Genomic DNA, 22321 nt, shown 5'->3' with positions numbered 1-22321 from the left:
GCAAGAAATGTCAGTGTGGGTGAGATACATGGCTTTAAAGAGAAACATAAAAGCATAAGATACATAGCTTTAAAGAGAAACATTAGAGCTTTACTTGTTGATCAAGAATGTAAAAGTGTAATTTCCCTCGGGATAGAGCTGCAGGGGAAGGCAGAACAAATACATACAGGAGATGATAGCTGGAGTAGAAGAGGTGCCAAAGAAAATTGGGTAATGGACAATGTATACCATGAGACTCCTGTTGCAGATGGAGCTTAGATTGCAAGCATTTTTCAGTTGAGGCTTCTTTTTTTTTTGCTATGTTGAATATAGTATCACTACAGCTAATAGAGATTTTTTCCTGGGGCTCCTAGTTACTACCAAAACATGAAATAATCATTATTATCAATACACCAACTTCAGTTGTTGTATTTCCATGCAACTAAAGAAACCTCCCCCTTGAAATTTTCTTTGTAAACCTGGCATCTATATGCTAGGGCATCTAATAGTTTATTATATCTTACAGATCTGTATAGTAATGGAAAAAAACTTAGCAGGTGTAAGTCAAGCTATCTCCATAGTGTCCAGGGGAACTAGAGACATTTACAGCAGCTCAGTATCTGCCCCGCCCCCCCCCTTTTTTTTTTTAACTGAATGGACTATTTTTCTTTTTGCTCTAACTACTAACCACGGAGAAAACACAAGTTGTTTTACAAATACATATTATGCAGTTAGGCAGAATTTACAGGTCACGGTTTTGTTATACAGGTCTTTAACTTTAGCTACTCGCTTGCCTGGGTTTATAAATTGCAACGTGGCAGAACACTGTAAGGATGTGAGCCAGCCCCAGAGCTGCTTGTGCTTTGAACCAGCACCAAGAGGGGCGTCTTGCCCCTGCCTCAGGGTGTCACCTGGGCCCAGAGGGGGTTCACGCCATCCTGTGGGGCACAGCACCCTCCACAGTACACAGGCCATGGGACGCCAAGGTACTAACGTATGCTGCCCCGTAGGTAGCTCGTCTGGCCTTTGCAAGGGTTCCTCATTTGGTGGTTGTGGCTGTCTGAGTCAGGGCTGTAATTCCCTTATTAGTGGTGACGTTGTAACAAACCCCTTCATTACGGAAATGTGCGTTTGCAACTTCTAATGCAGTTTAGGCTGCAGGGAACAAGCATCGGGCAGTCTGTTCTCTCACTGGAGTGTGTGGGTAGGGGAGCAGCAGCGAACCGGCAGTTTTAAGACTAGCCTCTGCTGCATGGGGAATGTGGGATCATCTTTGTCCAAATTGTTGGTTTGATTGTTGCTTTTAAATAGTTACTTGATGATACCTTAGGCTGGTAGCTCCTGCAGCCATGCAGTTCACTCTCAAATTCCTCTCCCTTTTTCTATGTAAATAATGTTGTCCCCATTCTCTCTGATAGTCAAAGGAGGAGGCCAAAAATGGGCAGAACGTGTGGGTATTTCTCAAACTGGGAATTCTCTGCTAACATGCTTGTTGTATGGTACCCATTGAAATTTCTCCTCGTGATTTATGTATGCATCATAAATGACTTTTAGCCTGAGCTTGTATATTTGTGAAGGTTTATGATTTGCAGGGTCTGAATCTTGAAAGGCCTGACACTTAAGCACAGTGTTACAGCTTTGCAGTGAATTGGATTAGTGGGATTAAAGTGAAGCTTTAATTCAACACCCTTTAAAGAATTCAAGTATCAAAGCAATTGTTTTATGTGAAGCTCAAACAAATAACGAAGTAACTGCAAAAAGGCACGATAAGAGTGGAACAAGTGTTTGCTCTCACTTCCTGCTAGACAAATATGAAAAAAATCAGCTCCAGACAGTTCAAATCCTACTAAGCACACAACCTTTCAGGGCAGCAAATGAAAACAGAACCTACTCAATGGCTGTGATTTCTCTTATCAGCAAAAGCAGCTGTGGTCCTTTTCACTCAGCCTAGGTTTTCCATGAAATACATGACAGACACACAATGGCCTGAGTGGGAGCTTGCCAAAGCAGTTTGTGTATGCAGCATTATGCACAAGCCACTAATGGCTGAACCCAATACCACCACTATTCAAACTCTCAAGCATTTTTCTCAGTGTTTTTCAAATTATGATACTCCTCATATGCTTGGTGTCCTTTTGAGATCACATGTATCATGAATCGCTAATTTATATTACCTGTTCTTTGCAGGGATGTAGAATATGCAGTTCATAGGAGAAATAGTTACGATAATGGTCATGCTCAGGACTTTGTCTGTCAGGCAGATGGCAGGACCTGAAGGAGCACATGCATGGAGCCGGTGGTGGTTATTACACAGAAGTACAGGGAGACAGAATGGGAGTAATGGCTTTTCTCTGCAAACGGATTCAGAACATGCACTCTCATGAGGTGAGTTCTGCCCTCGGGGAAGCATGTGCCAGCACAGTCATGGAAGACCCTTCTTTCCCTCTGGCATGCTCTCAGGAGCCCTAAGAGCAGACTCAAACTGGTGATTAGCAGTATCCTATTACAGTAATTACAAGGGTCTTTTCTAGCACTTCGTGGTTCAGCATGTCATGATCTCTTCTAGTGCATGGCATTACAATTGGAGTAAATAAATCTGGATTCTGAAATCTGTATTTGAAGGGAGCACCACCAGGAAGAAAAGTTTGTTTTTCAGGCTTTTACAGTGCTTTTTATGCCTGGAAGTGAACGGTCTGGACTATTTGGTTCTGATTTGCTGTGGTATTCTTCTTTCAGTGGGTCTCTAGTTTCCCTCAACGAGCTTTGTCTATCTCCTCTGACTGGTAGACATTCAGCAAGGAAGCTCTCTCTGCCAGGATGAGACAGCGGTAATGTATTTTGTTGGCTATAGCAGTCCTCCCCATTTGGCCAGCACAGCACTTCTTCCTGTGATGGTCTCCTGCCCTCTGAGCCACTGAGGCAGAGTGTGGGGGGCTTGTGTTGATCTTGCAGCTGTGCAGCTTCATAACAACCCCCTTCCCATGGCTGACCTTCCTATGACAAACATCCTGTCTGGGAGCTGACGGCCAAGGTGTCTGCTCCAGAGATTTCCTTACAGAATTTCATGGAATTGGCACATGACTGTTACTTGAGGGTAACAGGCTAAGCCCTATAGTTGAACCCATTACTCTTCAGCACCATCTTACAAAGTACTTTTCATACACAGACATAGCTAATAATCTAAAATTAAAAATCTTTCTCACATTTTGTACAAATCTAGGTATTTAATTCGTGAGAATAAAAATACAAGGTGGGAACTAGAAGGTAACCCATACAGACATGGCGCACAGAGATACAAAAAAGGAAATATTCAGTGCAAGCAAAACATCTGAGTCAATCATCTTCTCAAAGTCCTTTTTCTTCTGTAATGAAAATCTGAGTTCTGTCTGTACTTGACAGAGATGCTCAACAATGTTACCGACTCCTCTGCCATACCAGGCTTTGTTACTTCTGACTCTATCAGACCCAGAGTTAAGCTAAAGGTGATACATAGTCAAGATACAATATTCCAACCTCTTTTGTTTTACTGACAAACCAGTTCAATAAATTTATTTTTTTTTTAATCATCAGCTTTTAATGTTCTCTCTGAAGCCTCTACGTCACTCAGTATCTTAAAGAACAGCATCAAATACACTTTGCTAAATGCAAGTATTAAGGTCATCTCTCATGCTGCCTTCCAGCTTCACAAACAGTGAGTATTTCAGTAGCAAGACAATTTACAGCAAAAGGATGTTGTAAAAAGTTTAGCAGTGCAGTTGCTCTTCTTTTGATCAAACTAAGTGCGAGGGTATTTCAGTTGTGACTGTCCAAACCTTAAGTTTCCCAATAAAATCAGAAGTGACATTTGAGTTCTTTCACTAAGAGTCCTGTAGAAAAGTCTCCCGTTCTTCTAGCTTTGGTAAAGGGATGTTACCTGATAGAAAACAAAGAGTTGTGTGAGACCAGCTGTAAGTCACATTCTGGGCAGCACAACTTAACATGAAAGTGCCTCTCCAGTTTATTCTGAGTACATACAGACAGCTTAAATTTCCCGAGCGAGTACAGAATGTAAGAAAGTTGTCTAACTAACTTCCTGTAAATAACAACTCAACGTGTGCAGCAGCTTTAAAGTAAGACTGGCCTCTCTACTGCTTTTAGACCACTAGACCGCAGTCTGTTTCTGGTTTGGTGGTGGTGTTCATGTGTTTTAAACAGGTGACTACAGTTACTTATTTTAGTATTTCATTATTACTAGCTAATATTTCTGAAAGTAAAGTCAGCCATGGCAACTTAAGTTTGTCAAATTAATTCAAGAAAGATTAAGAGTTTTTTTTATAAACAAGACAATACCTGGTGGGGCTACGAAATATTCCTCTACTTTCTCTCTGGCATTATTCAGCAGCTCTTTTGTGCAGTTGCCTTCTGTAACATCATCTTCTCTGAGGTACAGACACCTGAGGAACAAAGATTACTGGCTTGTCTTTAAGCTGTTCTATGAGTTTGAAGCATGCATCTCTAAAGCTGGTTTTTGGGTCTTGGGTAAGCAGGAAGGCAAGCGTTAGGATGTTCTGAAGCAACAAAGAATGCCACTGAACGATGTTTGGGGCGCAGTGCGTGCGGATCACTCATGATAGGTAAGATATAGGCAGGAACGGGGGTCCATCATTGCTATGCTTACACGTTAAGGTGCCAGTGCCAACCTTCTTCCACACAAAAGCACAGTAAAACTTTTCTGTAAGAGGGGCGAAATGCAGACGTAGGGTGACCCCCAGAAAGCAAGTCATACAAACAAACGAAGGGTGGACGTGTTACCAGTTAAAAGCAGGCCCCGCGCCTCATTACCTGTCCTCTAGTACCGAATCCATCGGCTCCACGCCATCGGTGTTAACTTCGCGGAGCTGGTCAGCGAACCGGACGGCTTTCCGCAGCCTCTCCACGCCCTCCCGGTCGCGGAAATCCACCAGCGCCAGGTGCTCCAGGTGCCGCAGGACCTCCCCGCCCACCGAGCCCTGCGAGAGCCCGGCCAGCGCCCGCCCGCCCCCCCCGGCGAGCCGGCGGGGACACGGGCGGAGCGACGACCCCCTTTGGCCCCCCGGGCCGGCCGCGGGGCCGCCGCCACGTACCCGCTCCCGGCGCTGCCCCGCCGCCGGCGGTACCGGGGGGCCCCGCGGCGAGGAGCAGAGCGCGGCGCGGGCGGCGGGGAGGCACCGGCACAGCCGCATCGCGCCCCGCGGGGCTCCGCGCGTCAGCTCCGTGCGACGGAAGCGCCGGGGGAGGGCCGGCGGAGGGAGGAGGCCCGGAGGAGGAGGAGGAGGAGGAAGGGGGGAGGCCGGAGGCCGCCGCCATGAACAGCGTGGGCGAGGCGTGCACCGAGCTGAAGCGCGAGTACGACCAGTGCTTCAACCGCTGGTTCGCCGAGAAGTTCCTCAAGGGCGAGAGCGGCGGGGACCCCTGCGGGCAGCTCTTCAAGCGCTACCAGCTCTGCGTGCAGGTGCGGGCACGGCGCGGCACCCCCTTCCCTTCCCTTCCCTTCCCTTCCCTTCCCTTCCCTTCCCTTCCCTTCCCTTCCCTTCCCTTCCCTTCCCTTCCCTTCCCTTCCCTTCCCTTCCCTTCCCTTCCCTTCCCTTCCCTTCCCTTCCCTTCCCTTCCCTTCCCTTCCCTTCCCTTCCCCTCCCTTCCCCTCCCTTCCCTTCCCCTGTCCCCCCCCAGCGGCCCGGCAGCCCCGCTCCCTGCTGCCGCCGGCCCGTGCCAGCAGCCCTCGGTGCCCCCGCTGTTCTTCTGCCTGACGCCGCTTGCCAGGCACAGAAGCTGCCGGCTGCGTGCTAGGGTCGGCAGCTCCCTGTGCGTATCGGGGCATTCCTGATGTTAGGAGGGCATCCCAGCCAGTCTTGGGGCTGCTTCTTGTAGATGGTGTTTGGTACCAAACGTTACGTCATTTAGCACTATAAAGTGCTGTATAAAGCACTAAAAAACACTTCAAATTTAACTTTTGTTTGTTTGTTTTTCTTCTTCCCAGAAAGCAATCAAGGAGAAGGACATACCCATAGAAGGCTTGGAGTTCATGGGCGCAAGCAAAGCGAAAACCGAAAACTCCTCTTGACTTCAGCTGTATGGATGGAGTCACTTACGCAGGCCTTTGGACTGAAACGTGACCAGGCAGAAGACAGCACGCCACCTGCATAAGAGCTGTGTTTTTAGGAAGCGCGGAATGCTCTCACTTATAAAAGCAAACTGCCACAGAAAAAGACTGGATCACGTGGTAACTTCTGCCTCCTTTTGAATGAATTTCGGTGGTGGTTCAGCATCTAACAGTGTGAACAGACGGTTTAACTAACTTCCCATTGAATGTACCCTGTGATGGGAGAATGCGTATTGGGATGTTGAACTTACTAGGAGTTGGTTTATGACTCGTTTCTCTTGCTTATTTATATAACACTTGACAGTGTCTAAAAGGAATATGAAGAAGGTTAATTTCCTTTGTCTCATCTCTGTGGTGCTGGATTTTGGTGGAAGAAGTTTGATTTATACGATCCCGAATGCTTAGGGGCTAAAGCATTGTTTTGTGTCAGCAACAGAGATGGTAGAAAAGCACTTTTGCTGGACCTGCAATAACTTACTTAGCTAAAATAAATATAACCCGGTTATACTTTGTTCAAGCGGGCACCTGTCTAGTAGAACCTGATTATGACCTCCAAGGGGGACAGAGATGGCCTGCAACAGAAACTGAAGAGAACACACTTAACCTAGAGGCTGCTTTCTTTGGCCTTTTCTGAGGTACTGAAACAATCCTGAACTTGAATTCTCTCCCCTTTAGTGAAACTGGGCGGACCTGGCCATCTTTCTGCACACTACCACAAAGCACCAGGTTGGCCACAGTCCCTGTTAGGTTTTTGCTCGATGCAGTTAAAACATCTCTTGAAAGAGAGCAACATTGATTGAAGCTTGACGAATGTTAAAAGCTCCAGCTGCCTGTCTTGCTTCTTGGGGAACCTCACCTGCTCGTGAAACTGCCCCTTGACCATGTAACTAGGTGTGTATGTCACACCTAGTAGAGAGCTGGCTTGTAAAATACAGAAACTCTGAGCAAGTTACTCGTTATGTAGCAGGAGTGACTTCTGACTGGTTGAAATGCTCGGCTGACTTGCCAGATACCCCATCTGAATGAGCTGTGTGTGTTACTCCTCTGTGTAACCTGACAGTGAGCAGTGGGCACTTGTTTGTTTTTCCTAAAACAGTTATCTGAAATCCTCTTCCTTTGAATGGCAGTGGAGGAGTTAAGGAAGCTTCTCAGCAGAAGGTTGCTGATGGTGGGTACTCCTTGTGTAGTTGTGAAGGAGTTGCTAGGAATTACCCTTTTCCTCTCCAAATCTGTTTCATACTTTGTCCATCCTGAGATATTTCAGCAGCAGAGCTTTACTCCTGCAGATCTCGCAGCAGCTAGAGGAGGGGTGTTCGAAAGAGAAGTGAGGGATCAGGACCCACTGCACCTCACCCAGTGGCCCGCTGAGCACTGGGGCAGGGATCAGCCAAACTGTCCCCTCTACACCAACACAGCTAAAAGAGTACAAAATATTCTGGACCGGGGACAAAAGAGAAGTGAACTTCCTAATTGTCCTAGAATAGCAGCGAGAAAAAAAAGTGAGTATCATGCTCTCAAGCACTATTAGAAGGGCCATTCAGAGGCTTTTTTTAATTAAAAAGTTGGAGTTCTCAAACCACAGCTGGCTTGTCTGCACCACAGCTTCTGAGTAACTACTGCAAACGCAGAGCAGCCTGGTACTTGTGCAGATCAGAAACTACAGCACACTGGGGCTACACACACATTGTGCCCCGTGTCTGCAGCGATGGCCTAACCATGAGCAGTCACACAGCCCGGGTTAACCACGCTCGTTCACGGGTGCATCAGACAGCTGGCAAAGCAATCTGTACAGGGGCTGAACGGAGCGCTTACCAAATAAGCTGTTACCGCTTACTGCTGGGTCACTCAGGTGCACGTAAAATAACTTTTGGTTGGTAAGTTAAGGGACATGTCTCCAGGAGCAGCACAAATAGCATCTTAGGGTCTGTCAGGTAGGTGGTGGCGTGGTGGTGTTTTTTTAAGGAATAATACGTACAACCACTTTGCTTTTCTATAATCTTCATGTAGGAATAAATGTGGTGGTATTTTGCCAGCTAACTCTAAAATAAACTGTGCCCATTAGTGCCTTGTTCTTTACATTTTAACATACAAAAGCTTGTCTGAAGTCATCTCACTACAGTGTTCTGCTGAGCTAAGCGGATGAAATTTGTACCGAAGCACGCACGGGGCAGGGCGTCCTGCAGCGCCCGCTGCTGGATTTCGCCCACCTGGCTCACGTGACACCCACCCCTTCTGCCAGCAGCGGGGCGCCGGGTGGGCTGCTGCGCTCTTCCTTTGGGGGAAAAACAGTACTAGCAGCGAAGACATAGCTTCTCTTTTTCATGCTGTGCGAAAGAATGTAGAAGCTGCAGAGGGAACTGGAAAACAGTTGACTTGGAGAAGAAAAACTTCAAAGTTAACAGCGTATTGGAACAGACTTGGGGCCTTAGAATTGTTATCTGTGGAAGATAATTAAGATCTCCTAGGTTCCCCTTGAAAACTGTAACTAGCAAAGCTAAGAAGCTTCTGAGTGACAATGGTGTATATTACATAGACATGCAGTGGAGCAAAAATTGTTTCGGTATGTAGCATCTGTATGAGAACGCTGTACAACGAGCCTGCGGCTTTATGAAAAGCAGGGGTGTGAACAATAGCTGCGCTGATATGCCAGAGAACTTGAGAGCTAAAGATTAATGTTGTGAAGGCACAGAGAGCTTAAGTTAAACATCTCTGCTGGAATTCCATCTCAGGGAGGGCTGGGTAAGGGAGCTGCCTCGTGCCTCCTAAATATCCCAACAGCTGACTATGCAGGACGTGCCTCAGTACATACTGAATTTTTATCAACAGATGAACAGCTATTAGGCTAATATTGAATGTGGGATAACGGTGATCATTTAAACCAAACATAATACTACATTCTATGTTTGCTTATTCCGTTTCGTGTTCTTCGTGATGAACGCGTGACTGTTGTCAGTGTTACCGGATACAGGAGCAGGCGTCAACATTGGGTTGGTCCGACCCTTTGCTCCTGCACTGTCCTGTGGGGAAGCCTCAACACTAAAATACGGAACTTCTAAGGAGTCACGGGATAACAAAAGAGTCAGATCCTGAATTCAGGTTTGGAATTATTTATTTAAAGGACCTCTACACAAGTACAGGTGGAGCATGCACCACCGTTCAACTTGACTGTAGAAGGAATGTGGTTTTTCTTAAGTGATGGTTCCCACAGAGCAGCCTGGTCCGAACACAGGGAGAGCCAGCGTCCTGGCTGTGGTCAGCATCTCAGTTTTCATCTTCATAACCGGTTGGGAGAGCATTAACGTGAGGGTTGTGGAATAGAGTTTTGTTCCCATCGCCCCAGGGGAAGGGCTGTTGGAAGAAGAAAGAAAATAAGGCCCTGACAGACAGCTGAAGGATCTAATGCAGCACAGCAACTGTGGGCTCAACAGCACACATGGACTCAAGCAAGTTGGCACCGCTCCCAGGCTGGAGAAAGCAAGAAGTAGCAAATAATCTCCATTAGCTGGAAGCCTCTAGATAGCAAGGTCACGGCTGTCACTTAAGCATATAAATCCATTGTACCATACCACAAGGACCCCCTGCTTTGAGAATTGGGGATCACCTCTGTTAGCTTGCAGGTCTGCATCAGTAAGCAGAGCAGCTCCATGACTTAACATTTTTCGGCAGGATTACTTGGGGATGCAGCTCTGCATTAGCCTGAGGTAAGCAGAGCAGCTCCATGATGTAACGTTTATCAGCGAGGCGTTAGTGGGATTGTTTGGTGCTGGGGAGAGGCCTGTGGGTACAGCGGGTCCCTCACCTGAGCTGCGAGGAGCGTGCTGTGTCAGACAGCCGCGAGCTCAGACCGTGGCTGTGCACAGAGCGCCTCGGGAGCTGAGGAACCAAGAGCTGAGCTCAGCTCGGGTGGCACCGCGGTCACGGCGAGGAGGAGGAGGAGGAGGGGGGGGGGGCGGTGAAACAGGGGCGCCCGTACCTTGGTCCTGATGCGGAGGTGCGTGTAGGGGACGAACTCGGGCCGCTCGCCCTCGTGCTGCGCCTTCAGGTAGCAGTTCAGCATGCACACGGCCACGCCGGGCAGGGCCACGACGAAGGTCAGCGTCCTCCACAGCCGGGCTGCGGGCACCGCACGGCTCAGGCCCGGGGGCACCGCGCCCCCCGCCCGAGGGCAGCTCCCCCCCCCCCCCCCCCCCCGCCCCCGTCACCGCCCCGTTACCTCCCCCGGCCTCGTGAGCCGCCGCCGCCGCCAGGCCGCGTCCCGGCACCGAGCTCAGGGCGGCGCGCAGCAGCCGCGAGCCCTTCCCCAGCGCCGCCATCTTCCTCCGCCGGAACCGGAAGCGGGCCCCGGGCCGGGCGCTGCGCTTCCGCCCCCCGCCTGACCTTGAGCTGCGGCGGGCTGCGGGCTGGCTGCTGCGCATGCGTGGCCCTGGGTAGGGGGGGGGGGGGTCACGTGAGCGCGCTCGTGCAGCCTCACTGAGGGAAGGGGAGGCGGCGCCATCTTGGCGCTGGGGGGGGTGGTTGAGGGTCGGGGGCAGCGCCAAGGCGGGGGTAACAGGGAGCGCCCAACAAAATAGGGAGGACTTGGAGGCTGTAGCTGAGGGAATAAGGAGACCTGAAAGAAAATAGAGTGTTAGCCTCGTGCTAGCAGAAGCAAGGGAGATAAGGGATATGAAGGGTAAAAAGCAAGGAGAAAAACATCTGCGGGAAGGCTCCAGCCTGACCTGCTGAAACCAGGATGGAGTCCTGTATCCTTAAAACAAATTATAACGTTGTTCTGCAGCAGGAACTACGTTAACAAAAATACTCTTGTTTATGGCAAAAACAACTGTAAGCAAGCAACAGACATTAATGCTTCCAAAGCTGTTTGTGTGGTCATTTGAGATCAAAGGAGAGAAAATAAAAAAAAATCAGTAAAACAAGTAGCAAACCGTTTTGTATAGTGAGGAAATAGACATAAAGTGGGACTCTAAAAAAGATTTTGAGCTGTGCCGCTGCGATAGCCTCAAAAGACGGCATGAGGTGAGAGCAGCCAAGGTGTCCTTCTCCCTGGTTCCCTCCAACACCTTTACTCAGCCCTGACAGCCCTGAAAGTGCTCTTCAGGAAGGGAATGCTCTCAGAGAGCTTATTCAGTACTGGCAACTAACTCTTAGCGCAGCTGCCCCGGGTTACAAGCAGTTCCTTGTGAGTGCTGCTTCCACTCATGGAACTCCAGGGGGCTTGTGGAGAGCACTGCAAATGGGGCTCAGGTCTGTTCTCAGCCTGAGCATGCTGACGGTTTCGTTATGGGCTCATTTAAAATGGGATTTTCTCTGGCTTTATCATCCCAACAGCTGCAATTAATCTCTATATTAGGTATGTCAGGAGACTAATGGGGCTGATTCACTCTTCTTTAAAAGTAGCGTAAGTTGGGAGCGACTGCTTAAATACACAAACGAGTCCATGCAAAAATTTTCTTCTAGCTGAAAGAAGCCAGACAAGTATTTGAAGAAAACGAGCTATTCTAAGAATAGAATTGTGAGGAATGTTTTGATACCATTTTATAAAATATTCTTAACTGTACAATGTGCAATGGTTATCATCACTGTGATGATTCTGTTCATCACGACAGCGTAGATTTATACAGAGGTTTGGGGAAAATACTGGTGAATGAACCCAACCCTGCCGCTGCCTCAGTAGCTACCTTTGATTACTGACCTATGGTGTGAAAGCCACCCTTTGTACGCACTGGTGCCTTACAGAACAAACTGAGTTTTTTCCAAAACAGATCTCTATCACTCGATTTAGAAACTAGCTGGTCACCTTTAAAAATGTGATCCTAAATCAAATACTGGGAGCCTTCTGAGTGCAGAAATGCTACACAATTTACTTAAGAGGTAAACAAAGTGATGGGAGCCAGTCACTTTCAGAAAGTTATTTTTTTTTCAGTGTGGTGGTGGGATAGGTGGAGATCAGGCCAGGACTTCTGTAACCTGACTCGGATATCCGTTAAGCACCTCCTGTTGGATATGCAGCATCTGTCCGATTTGAACACTTTGCATTGTGTTGCCGTGCAGTTCAGCAAAAATCTGAATGGTTGCAGTGAGCTGGTGTTCAGCAGAGGTGGAGTTGACTGGCCAAGCTGAAAGGAAAAAAAAAAAAAGTTTGTAACACAAGAAAGTTTAGGCTTGTTCTAAGCATGGAAATGCTTATGGAGGCAGGGAGCGTTAGCTTTCAGATAACAGTCCTAAAAGCGAGTTCCGCGATAGGTTTCACTTTATTTCACAATCAAAGCCCATTCTCAAAAGTCTTTTGCCTTTTTTCTTTTTTCCTAGCTGCAAAGCTGGATAGCAGTGGGAAGAGAACATGGATAATGCATGAACTGGTGATGAGCTGAGATTTATAAAAGCCTTCCATACTGTCAGAGGGGGCTGGAGCCTCCTGGAGCAATGCCGGACTGGCCCGCCTGGTGGCAAACTGCTTTCACTGGAGGCACCTCTCTGCTTAGCAGGTTTGGGAACAACAAATGTGCTCACTGGGAGTGCAGGCTGTAATCTCATCTCTCCGTGTTTGGAGGTTTTCAGGGGCCCGCTCATCCCTCCGGAATAGCAATGTGCCCTCCATCAGGTACTGACCTGGGCACCGTCGTAGCTAATGCAGAGTTGGTGCTGCAGAGATCGTGCCCGTGTCCCAAACTTCACAGAGTTTCTGGGGGGTTCTTCATCTTCCCCCTGTAGTCCTGGAACTGCGGAAATCAATATTCTGCCATCTGTAAATCCTTTGTTCCCCTTTTCACCAGGGCTTTATCAGCTTTGTAAGTGAAGGGGGGGGGGGGGAAGAGGGCGGTGAGAGAGCCATTGTCCCTTCTCTCGGGAATGATCTGGAAGTGCTATGCAAATCTTCATTTGAAGACCCTGGGAACTGGGGGAGGGCTTTAGCTGCGAGCTCAGTAGGAGGGGAGCTCTGCATCCCTGCTCACACACTTCTGCCTAGTGCAAGTAGCAGGGAAGAGTTTTTTTGAACTGCCAGAAGAGACGTTTTGCGCTTTGTGCGCTTCTGTGAGGTTTTGCACTCCTGTCTCCTGCTTTGTGCTTTTTTTTCTGCCTGCTTCTGCTAAATTTTTGCATAAGAATTGGGTAGGGGAGAGATCCAGGGGCTGCAAGTGGTAATTACGAGATCAGCGTGGTGCAGGGTGCACAGACACAGGCTCCCTTCTCGCACATTGATCTGGGTCTCCCGCCAGGCAGTGGGTGCAGCTCCAGTGGTGCTAGCCTAGGTGCCCTGTGAGCACAGCCCAGCTGCTGGCCTTAGCACAGAACGCAGACACGTTTTCAGTAAGCAAATGGTTCGGCTGTTAAGGAGCAAGGGGGTAAAATAGTTTGCACTTCTCAAATTATCACATTGTAGCCACGTCTTAAAAAGCCCCCTCTTACTGGGGCAAAGACTCGGAGTCCAGTACCTGCTTTATGAAACCCTGCAGTCTGCTCGGGCTTGGCTGGGAGATGTGTGTCACCTGTTTTGTATTAGGAGGGGTCACACTAACCGCCAGTTTCCTGGAAACTGTGTAGGGTCCTTCTTAGGCCTCATGGAAAGGGAAATGTCCTGGCTACGTGGACACGTGGGTGAACAGGACAGCGGGGAGAGAGAGTATGGATTCAAATCTAGGCATTTTGGTGTTTATACTCGTTATTCATGTAAAAGCAGTCAGAGCATTTTTTGATTTCCTGACCATTTTCCTGGCAGCAGTCCCATTGTTTATTTTCCAGTCTTTCGGGGGGGGGGGGGGGGTTGTGTACCAACAAACTGTAAAAAAAAAAAAAAAAAAAAACAAAACTTTTTTACTTTCTAGTAATGACAGCTCTGGAGAATATCACGCTATTCTCTGTATCCCGGGCTGCTGAGAAGATGCAGCCTTTTAAAAATCTCACGTTTAGTTAAGGAAACATAGGAGCACATGCCATAAGGCTCGAGTCTCTGCTACTTTCCACGTTGTATCCAAAGCAATGTAGAAATACCATCTCTGCAAGTACTCTGCTGCTCTATAGAGGGAAAGTGCATCACAGGCATACCCTCAAGCACAACTGGGTCTAAACCTGCTCTCGTTTTTTCCATGTGTAACTCTGGAGTGACTCGGCTGGCTCAGATGAAAGTCCTCGGGAACTGTGCTAGCTGGAAACCAGCCTGTATGTCCCCCCACTCCCCTCAGTGCTCCGGCTACCTGTGCACACTCACACGTCCGTGCAGATGCTCTTCCAAGTGCACTCGTCTGCATGTGGGCTGGGGTGCGAGTGCACGTTTCTCTCGCCCACTCTTCACATATGCCCGCAAACACACGCACTCTCAAGTGCACACATCCAGACCCCTTCTCTTATAGACATTTACGCACATTTACAGACCTTTCTGAAAGCTCCTGTTTTCAGCAAGGTTTTATTTATAGGTCCTGCCTGGTTGTGAATGTGAAAGGGAGAAAGCCCCTCAGAGGGTGCCTTTCATGTGTAAATCAGCCTCGGCTGAGAGCATTGGGGTCACTGAGAGGAGGATTTCTCTCTTAATTACTCAGAGAGAAAGCAGGCAGGGGACTTTCTCAAACTAATAGGGTTGTTCTCTGCTGGGGAAAGTAGCTCGAGACACCCAATTTCTCTTGCATCAGACTTCGGGCTCTGATTCACAGGCCTCTCCTGCCAGTAGCAGAGCCACTGTGTATATGGCAATAGGAACAAGCAGATCAGCTTCCAGAACAGTTTACTTACTGAAGATGGCTCTGTTCATTCTGACAATTGGGTGTTCTTTGGAGGCCGGTGGAAGAGCTGAGCTAGTTTCCTTCATTACAGCACCGCTGTTCTTAGTCTGTGCTGTGTACATCTGGGACTCCATCCGAGTACCTCAGCATTCTTCCAGACATACCCGAAAGCTTCCTGCTCTCTGTGAAGTAGAAAAATGTTGTTGTATAGAGATGAATGTAGTGAACAGGGCTCTGAACTTGGACTCAGAAACAACTCTGAGTTCGCGGTTCAGCCACAGAATGCCTTTGTGGCCTTTGACGAGCCCATGTGCTCACGTACCCTGCTCCAGCTGGGAGTGGCATCATCTCCTCTCCAGAATGGGAGAACAGAAGTCAACGTGGATTGTGATGCTCTTTGTTTTAAAGCTGTGAGTGGAAACATAAATGTGGGTGATGAGCAGTCTGAAGAGATGGGTCTTTGTCTTGGAATGCAATACACGCATGTGGATTCCCCTGCTGAAGTACCGCTGCCACCGTTCAGCCTTCAACACAACACAAAATCGAGCCTGGAAATCTGCTGCAGAGGCAAGAACACCCCAGTCACGAGCCACTCAGTTCTCTGCAGGAGCCACAGGACCTACCTGTAGAACCACGCACAGCTGGGTAGAACCACACAAGATGCAGCTGCCAGCAGCTGCAGAGAAGAGATTCGCTGTGTTGTCCAGTGCACAGGTGCCCACAAGCAGGTGTATGTTTTTTTATCTTCATTTTACTCAGTTAAAATTACATCCTCTCATCTGTCTCTCCTTTCCACGGGGCTGTTTCTTTCCTGGATAAGAAATAAATGCTTTGAGGGCTCTTGGTTCCCAGCCTATGCACGAACAGCCCCCTGGAGCCCTGGTGCAGGATTCTTGAAGCTGCCTTAGTTCAGCTTGCCCAGGAAGGCTGAGGTTTTATTCCGGGAGCACCTGTTTGAGGAAGCTCGCAGCAGCGGTGGGGGCCATCAGCAGATGAGGTCAGCAGTCTGAAGTGTCTGCAGAGGTCAGAGAGAAATGAATGGGTCATTTCTTTTGCAAATGAAGAGCTGCAGCCTTAGCAGAGCCCAGCATGTGGGTCCAGGCTGTCCCTTTTATGAGCTGATGGAAATGGGGCCCAAAAGGACTTCCCTGATGGAGTTCTGTCATAGCCTTTGTTAGCTTTGCCTCCCGCAGCATGCACTAGGCACAGAATATGGATTGGGGGTTATCCTGGCTACCAGCACAGTCAAGAGGATGCAGGCTTTATGGCTGCAGAGAAAACCTAAGGCTGCAGGGTATCCTTATTGCTGTTCCACCAGGAAAATCTTGTTTTAAGACGTAGAACACATATTGCTCTGTGCTTTAGTGCTCCTTCTTATCCAACCTGCAGTAAAATGACTAAGACCAAGAGCTGCCTGAAAATAATGAACATCAGTGAGTAATAGGGACTAAAAAGCCTGGATTCTGTTCTTTCTGACGGTCAGTTTTCACTTTGCCAAGTCCTATGAATGCCTCATGCACCACTATTCCTGTAAAGCACTGAAGAACAGTAGTATGTTCTTTTTTTTCTAAGGCATTTTGAGAATTCAGGGTGCAGAGTGCTTTATATATGCAAAGTGTTGCTATTAAGTGGCACAGTCTGTCAAATAACTGCTTTTGTCTACTTTCTTATGCAACAGTGCTATTTTCTCCAAATTGTTGATTTAGAGTTAACTTTATGCAGTATAAACAATGTCAGTTCTGTCTTGCCATTTGCTCCTTTTGCTGCTTTGCAGACCACCGTGGGACTTGTTTTGCTGTGACATCGTGATGGGAGGTGGAGACACCTCGAGGAGAAGGTCGAAACAGACGACAGCAGTTACAGCAGTGCCACCTTGGACTTGAGGAAATCCTGCCTCAGTTATGGTGTATGTACAATCTCTGCCATCTTTCCTACATACAGGCACTTAAAACACGGCAGGACACGGCAATAACTGTTTCCCTTGCAGGGGCTCTCGGCACAGCTCTCAGTGACTGCAGGGTTGGGCAGGGTGGGGGTTTTAGGGGAAGGTGGCTAAAGTCCCAGTAGCTGTGCTCTGGGGTTTTCCTCACTGCTGTAAGGCTACAGCCAGGGCCATGGCAAGCAGCTAAGAGTTAGAAGAGTCATGGGACTTGCACTACAGAGAAAAAATGAACTTAAGTTTAGATTTTATTTTTCAACCGCTGCTATGTGTGAAGGATTGTTTTTTATGGCTTTTATCTCCGTTTTCCTGTAGAAACCTCAGGAGGACCGTCCACCCTTCAAATCTGTTTTGATGTGTTTTTAACTTCATGATATGGAGCACAGCCACGCTCCGTAGGTTGCAGAAAGAGGACATAAAACCGTAATAAGTCTTCGGAGGGGTAAGCGTGCTCTTTATTTCCTAGAAACATCAGCCAGGTTTACACTGCTTCGTAAGAAGAGCTGAAAGAGAAGATGAATGTTTCTGAGGGCTTGGGGACGGTTTTGTGTTTGGGGTAAGGCTGAGGTTAGCCATGAAGCCTGTGTCCAGGCAGTAATTTGACAGCAGACATGGGCACACAGTAATGCAGCCTCTGAAAATCCCAGAAACCTGCTGAGTTATTGTGAGCTGGAGGAGCTCTTCTGTTTGTGGGCACATGGGTCTGCCGGCCTCGCATTGTGAGGGCCTAACCGAGACATAAAGGAGGCTGGCAAATTGCAGAACTCTGGTGGAAGGGGGGAGAGGGGGCAGAAGAAGGAAAGTTCAGAGTTTGTAGCTCAGGGGTAGTTATGAATTCCTGTCAGGTAGCTGGCCTTGGAATGAAAACGTTTGTTAAGTAAGGTACTGGTTTAATGTGGGATAAATATCTGCAAAGGTTTTGGCATCCTATTTGCAGTGTGATTACGGTAAATGTTTGTAGTGAAAGCAGTTTGACTTGGTACTAAGGTCTGTGTTTGTTTGTGTACCTGAACTATACAGGGCGGGCTGTGTGTGTGCCATCACAGAAAGTAACACAGGTGACACTGTGGGGTACGGGCATACGGTGTCCCCACAGATTATAACTGACCCTGAAGAAGGCACATTGCTTTCCTTCGGCTAACGCCCCACCGTGCTGTGAGCACCGCTGGGCCTCGCATCAGCAGCACTCTGCTGTGCCCGGCTGAGGCTCTCAGTTCCCTGTTCCACAGCCCACCCCTGTCCCACCCTGGGCAGCAGCTAACGGGTGTTGGCCTTCCTGGAGGCTGCATTATCTCCTCTCCTCGCTCTGGGGCCTCAGTAACGTGATGTGGTTGCTTGGCTGTAGGCAGCAGTGGCTGTAATCCACATCCACACCGTGCCCACGGCTGAACCGGTGCATTCCACAGCGCGCAGCCGGCAGCTCCTCTTGTCCGTGCAGATCCCCTTTTTGTTCTGTCAGGGCTCTGCCAGTGAGCGGAACGGGCTCCGTGCGGCGGGTTTTAGGCGACTCCACACACACGCGCGCCCTTCCCCCCAGTATCCTACCACAGCTCTAGCTGCTCCACAGGACTGTAGTGTTTTGGGATTGGTGTTTCAGATTGTTTAAAACTTTCAAAAGCCTGTTCATCAGCCTTAAACCGTTCCCATGCTGCAACGTTGTGAACTGATTGCCAAAAATTCACAAGCTGCTGTTAGATGCGTGCAGAAACTAGCTGCATAGTTGGCCGTTCCTGTAAATCATTGTACTCTTCATAAATTTCATTCCGGGCTTTTCCTTAAAAGCACTCTCCCAAACTGGACACAAGACAATGGACACCAGCAGGCGCAGCTCCCAGTGACTAGGATATTGTCACATATCCAAAAGCCTGGTGGGAGGAGCAGACATTAGGTCTGAATTCAGCCTAGCAGGGAGATTTGGCGGGGAGAGGAGGAAAAGAAGGTCAGAGGCAGCTCCAAGGAAACGGCTTTGGTTTAAAATGTTTCATTAGAGTTTTCACACTGGAAATATAAAGTACAGAAATACAATTGCTTGGCAGAGGAATCACGTTTATTAACAGTCCTGTATACATTCAGTACTCTATACAGAAGGAGACAAAATGTATCCCTGGCCAGCTTAGCAGAATTACAGGTCCCTGTTGTGTGTGACTTTTTCCAAAATAGCTCTTACATTCTATAGATGCTTTTTAGCAATATTGATAAAAAATGTTCTTTTTCCAGTAGACCATTGCTCTCTGCTTTAGCCACACAGTTTTTGCAGGGCCGACTGTCTTTATCTAAGCGGTGTATCAGTGTCAGTCCAGCTGGGAACGCTACTGGGATACTCACCTCACATTGTTTCCCTTCCCCTCTGTGTCTGCCTTTGAATTTTCCTGTTGTAACTCAATAAGATAATCACAGTCAACCTTTTCCAAAGGGTTATTCTTCCCCCTGTTGACTTGACAAGCTCATTTTTTGAAGATAGTTCTCACCTGCCACTTGAGCTTTGTAGCCTGAGGATGTTTTGCCTCCTCATGCAGGCAGGGTTGGGATTTTGGACCGGAGCACGTACCTGTGAGATCTGGCCGATGCAGGGTTACGGCAAATGTCACCAGTGAGGAGGCAGGAAAAGGGATGCCGGTGTGTCCCATCTGCTTTCTCCTTTTGGGGTGTAGTTTGGCCAAAAAAATGAACATTCAAAGTGTCACAGAGTATTTGGTGTGGGTGGGTTTTTCCTGGGAAGCCAGGATTAGTTTACATTTGTTTGTTTTTTTCAGTTATGGGTGAAAAACTTGGAGGGACTTTGTCATTGCACCCCAGTGGCAATTTTAAAATTATTCTGGCTTTGAAAGAAGTGTTTCCCAGCAGAGCACCAAAACAAAACCACGCAGACAGTGCCCTACAAATGTCAGTCCTGCCCAGACCCTGACACATCTGAAGTGTAGATTGTCAGCCCCTCACACTGCCAACGCTTACGGCACGTTTGTACCCAGGTTCTTTTGTCAGCACTTCAAACAATTTTTGTGTTCCTCGCCGACTGTGCTGGGCAGCGTGCAGTCAGGGCTCTGCGTGTGCCAGCTAACTCTGCAACCTCTTCCCCCAGCCCTACAGGTCTGGCTGCCCGTGTTGGAGGTCTGCCCTGATGCGGTGCGGTGTAGCCTGGGACCCGAGTGCTGTGAGAAGCCTGCTGGGGCCTCCCCGCTTCCCCTGGGAGCTGCAGCACAGAGCTGTCCTTGTCTGGGGTAGGCAGTAGGTGTGTTTGTGTGTGGCCCTTGCTGCCCCTGACTTGACTTTCTGGCTTGGCCTCGGACCTCCAGGGGTGTTTGACGGGCACTGGGCTCCCGGCTAAGCTTGGTTACCGTGACCAGGTCTGCTCCGTTCTTCTGCTCAGGCACTGTGGCCCTGCGCCTGTGCTCACTGAGGTCCCTGTCCCTGCCTGCCCTGCTGTCACAGGCAGCCAGGCTCATCTTTGCTCCTCGTGCTGCCTGAGCTCTCTGCAGCTGCCACGCTGCCCTGCTCCCCACACTGACATCAGGCACAGCGTCTCTGAAAAGTCAGGGCAAGTGGGCAGCAGTACAAGAGGCACGCTGGGATCACGCCCGTTTATTGCTACGACGAAGAGGCGTTGCATTAGTTTGGCCTCCCTTGATTTCCAGCTTCTTAAAGACAAACCGAAAATGAGGTCTGTTGCCAAGGGCTTGGACTACTAAGAAAACAGCCGGCAGGAGGAGCCCTCTAGACGTTTCGCTTGATCATGTTTCAGTCATGGCTGCATGTTTTAAGGGCATCACTTTAGAGCTGCTTTCTTGCAGAAGACCCAGACAACTTCTTGGTATTGTGACTGAGCAGCTTCAGCGATTTGTTTTTCTCCAGAACTTCTCAGGTTCCTTCTTCCATCAGGATGTCCTCTTCTATTGTTTCTGAAACTTAGTGCTGATGAAAAAGTTAGGGATTCATTTTGGTCCCTGGAAGGGGACAAATGTTTTGTATTCCAAGAAAAGTAATGTAAGATTTTACGGACAGCATCCTAACCAGAAAGAATTCCAAAGCAATCCTTGTCTTTGAGTAGGAAGATCTCCACCTGAACTCCTTACAACCTACAAGGGGACCTCTAAGCAAAGGAGCTCTGAAATGTATCGGTACCACTCTGAATATTTGTCTGGCAAGGTTGTCCAAGTAATTCTGTCTCCTTGTACACAGTTCATCTTTTTCTTCTGTTGGAAACATCTGGAGGGCAGTAGCCATACTTCCCTGCACAGCAGGGTGTTCTCATTGATTAGGTGCAAAGTATCACCGTGCTTCTTAAGGCCAGGCCTGGCAGCCCGAGCGTAGCTGGGCACTAGGGCCGTGCCTCTGCACTGCCTTTAAACGAGAATTCTTTATTTTTATTTTTTTTTAAGTGTGGTAGGCTCGATGCTTTTTTAAGTCTGTCCTTCATTTAGTTATTAAATGGGAACTAGGTGCCTTCTGGTCCCGAATGTTGCTGTAATAACTATTTTGATTCTGAATGCGCCAGAAACTATTCTAATGCATATCAGGGTAAATTAAGTCAATAGAGATTCTTCAAATTTATCCTGGTGTTTAGAGAATGGAATTCATGCACTTCAATTTACAGCTTATTAAGTGATCAGAATTAATGAACTCACAGTGACCTTTTCTGTTCCTGTTTACACATTTTCTTCCTATTCACTCATAATGTACATGATTTAGAAAATGCAGGGAGCTGAAAAGGCAGTGTGGGGGTCAGATATGTCCCATGGAGCACAGCATTGTGCTTCAGGCTTCAATCACATTTGCAAAGCTGCTATGAAGAAGTGGCACCTTCTGATTCAGCTGATGCATAGAAATCCAGCTTGATTTTCAGAACCCTCTTTGCCTTCTGGAAGCTAGAAAAATATTCGTACTGAGGGACAGAGATGATGGTCTTCAGAGTCACTGGAATATAATAAATACGGAACAATTTTTATTTTTTTAAGGTAATTTTTCAGTGTAGCACCTGGAATCCTGACAGAATTGGAGGAGAACAAAGATCCAAAATTAGGAGGAAAAGGAATGATGGACATACAGCAATCCTAGTATGAAGGAGCTGCAGGTACCCTGCTGCAGCAGCAGTGTAGGTCTGCACAGAAAGTCTGACTGATGTTTAGAGGACCCTTTTACTCAGCAAAAGGAGGTAGATGGGACATTGAGCTGCTGTTGTAGGAGAGAATGAGGAATTCCCAAAGAGGAGGGTGGGAAGAGGATTCCTGAAGGGGAAAATGTTGGCATCACAGCAACCTGTGCACAGCCTGCCTGTGGGCACACGCATGCCCAGGGCATTAGAGAAGGAGGCTGAGAGAGGGACTTGGAAAGTGGCACATGAGGCGTTTGTGAGGTGGGGGAGCGTGGCTTATGCCTCATACCAGCGTTAGGAGATGAGGGAGGCCCTTGGAGGAAAGAGTAGTGAGGTGATACTGGACTCATTCTGAGGACTTGTAAAAATGGGGAAGAGGATAACCCAAGGCTGCACTTGAGGAAGGTAGAGTGTGCCGGGTTCACAGGACGCAGCTTTATGTACTGACTTAAAATGCCGATTGAAAAACAAACGAGCCTTAA

General features: G+C 48.3%; 3 protein-coding genes across 5 annotated transcripts; 1 reads left to right on the top strand and 2 right to left on the bottom strand.

The window, feature by feature from the left end:
* Nucleotides 1–3183: 3183 nt before the first annotated feature.
* Nucleotides 3184–5195, bottom strand: GATC (glutamyl-tRNA amidotransferase subunit C). Its single transcript, XM_035556539.2, has 3 exons — nucleotides 4801–5195; nucleotides 4309–4412; nucleotides 3184–3892 (listed from the first exon to the last, which is right to left on the bottom strand). The coding sequence occupies exons 1-3, from the start codon at nucleotides 5178–5180 to the stop codon at nucleotides 3837–3839; spliced, it is 540 nt and encodes a 179-aa protein (XP_035412432.1). The 5' UTR covers nucleotides 5181–5195; the 3' UTR covers nucleotides 3184–3836.
* Nucleotides 5196–5226: 31 nt separating this feature from the next.
* Nucleotides 5227–6619, top strand: TRIAP1 (TP53 regulated inhibitor of apoptosis 1). Its single transcript, XM_035556672.2, has 2 exons — nucleotides 5227–5449; nucleotides 5975–6619. The coding sequence occupies exons 1-2, from the start codon at nucleotides 5303–5305 to the stop codon at nucleotides 6056–6058; spliced, it is 231 nt and encodes a 76-aa protein (XP_035412565.1). The 5' UTR covers nucleotides 5227–5302; the 3' UTR covers nucleotides 6059–6619.
* Nucleotides 6620–9188: 2569 nt separating this feature from the next.
* On the bottom strand, nucleotides 9189–10470 carry LOC118252894 (cytochrome c oxidase subunit 6A1, mitochondrial). Of its 3 annotated transcripts, none has more exons than XM_035556668.2 (4): nucleotides 10311–10470; nucleotides 10071–10210; nucleotides 9897–9985; nucleotides 9189–9445 (listed from the first exon to the last, which is right to left on the bottom strand). In XM_035556668.2, the coding sequence occupies exons 1-4, from the start codon at nucleotides 10408–10410 to the stop codon at nucleotides 9286–9288; spliced, it is 489 nt and encodes a 162-aa protein (XP_035412561.1). In that variant the 5' UTR covers nucleotides 10411–10470; the 3' UTR covers nucleotides 9189–9285. The 3 variants fall into 3 exon arrangements, with proteins under 3 accessions (XP_035412561.1, XP_035412563.1, XP_035412564.1); XM_035556670.2 differs by having other exon boundaries at nucleotides 9897–9970; XM_035556671.2 differs by lacking the exon at nucleotides 9897–9985 and having other exon boundaries at nucleotides 10311–10469.
* Between the last annotated feature and the right edge of the window lie 11851 nt (nucleotides 10471–22321).

This window comes from Cygnus atratus, chromosome 17 (assembly GCF_013377495.2).
Source record: "Cygnus atratus isolate AKBS03 ecotype Queensland, Australia chromosome 17, CAtr_DNAZoo_HiC_assembly, whole genome shotgun sequence".
Classification (NCBI taxonomy): Eukaryota; Metazoa; Chordata; class Aves; order Anseriformes; family Anatidae; genus Cygnus; species Cygnus atratus.
The sequence above is the reverse complement of the archived record's forward strand: the minus strand, read 5'-3'. Positions and strand labels throughout refer to the sequence as shown.

Excerpts from the sequence above, each read along its gene's own strand:
- GATC (XM_035556539.2), bottom strand. The coding sequence starts at position 5,180 with ATGCGGCTGTGCCGGTGCCTCCCCGCCGCCCGCGCCGCGCTCTGCTCC. Across the intron at positions 4,413-4,800 it reads GATTCGGTACTAGAGGACAG|GTGTCTGTACCTCAGAGAAG; the intron begins GTAATGAGGCGC and ends TTTGTTCCTCAG. Across the intron at positions 3,893-4,308 it reads ATATTTCGTAGCCCCACCAG|GTAACATCCCTTTACCAAAG; the intron begins GTATTGTCTTGT and ends GTTTTCTATCAG.
- TRIAP1 (XM_035556672.2), top strand. The coding sequence starts at position 5,303 with ATGAACAGCGTGGGCGAGGCGTGCACCGAGCTGAAGCGCGAGTACGAC. Across the intron at positions 5,450-5,974 it reads GCTACCAGCTCTGCGTGCAG|AAAGCAATCAAGGAGAAGGA; the intron begins GTGCGGGCACGG and ends TCTTCTTCCCAG.
- LOC118252894 (XM_035556668.2), bottom strand. The coding sequence starts at position 10,410 with ATGGCGGCGCTGGGGAAGGGCTCGCGGCTGCTGCGCGCCGCCCTGAGC. Across the intron at positions 10,211-10,310 it reads GGCTCACGAGGCCGGGGGAG|CCCGGCTGTGGAGGACGCTG; the intron begins GTAACGGGGCGG and ends CGGTGCCCGCAG. Across the intron at positions 9,446-9,896 it reads GCACGCTCCTCGCAGCTCAG|CCCTTCCCCTGGGGCGATGG; the intron begins GTGAGGGACCCG and ends TTCTTCCAACAG.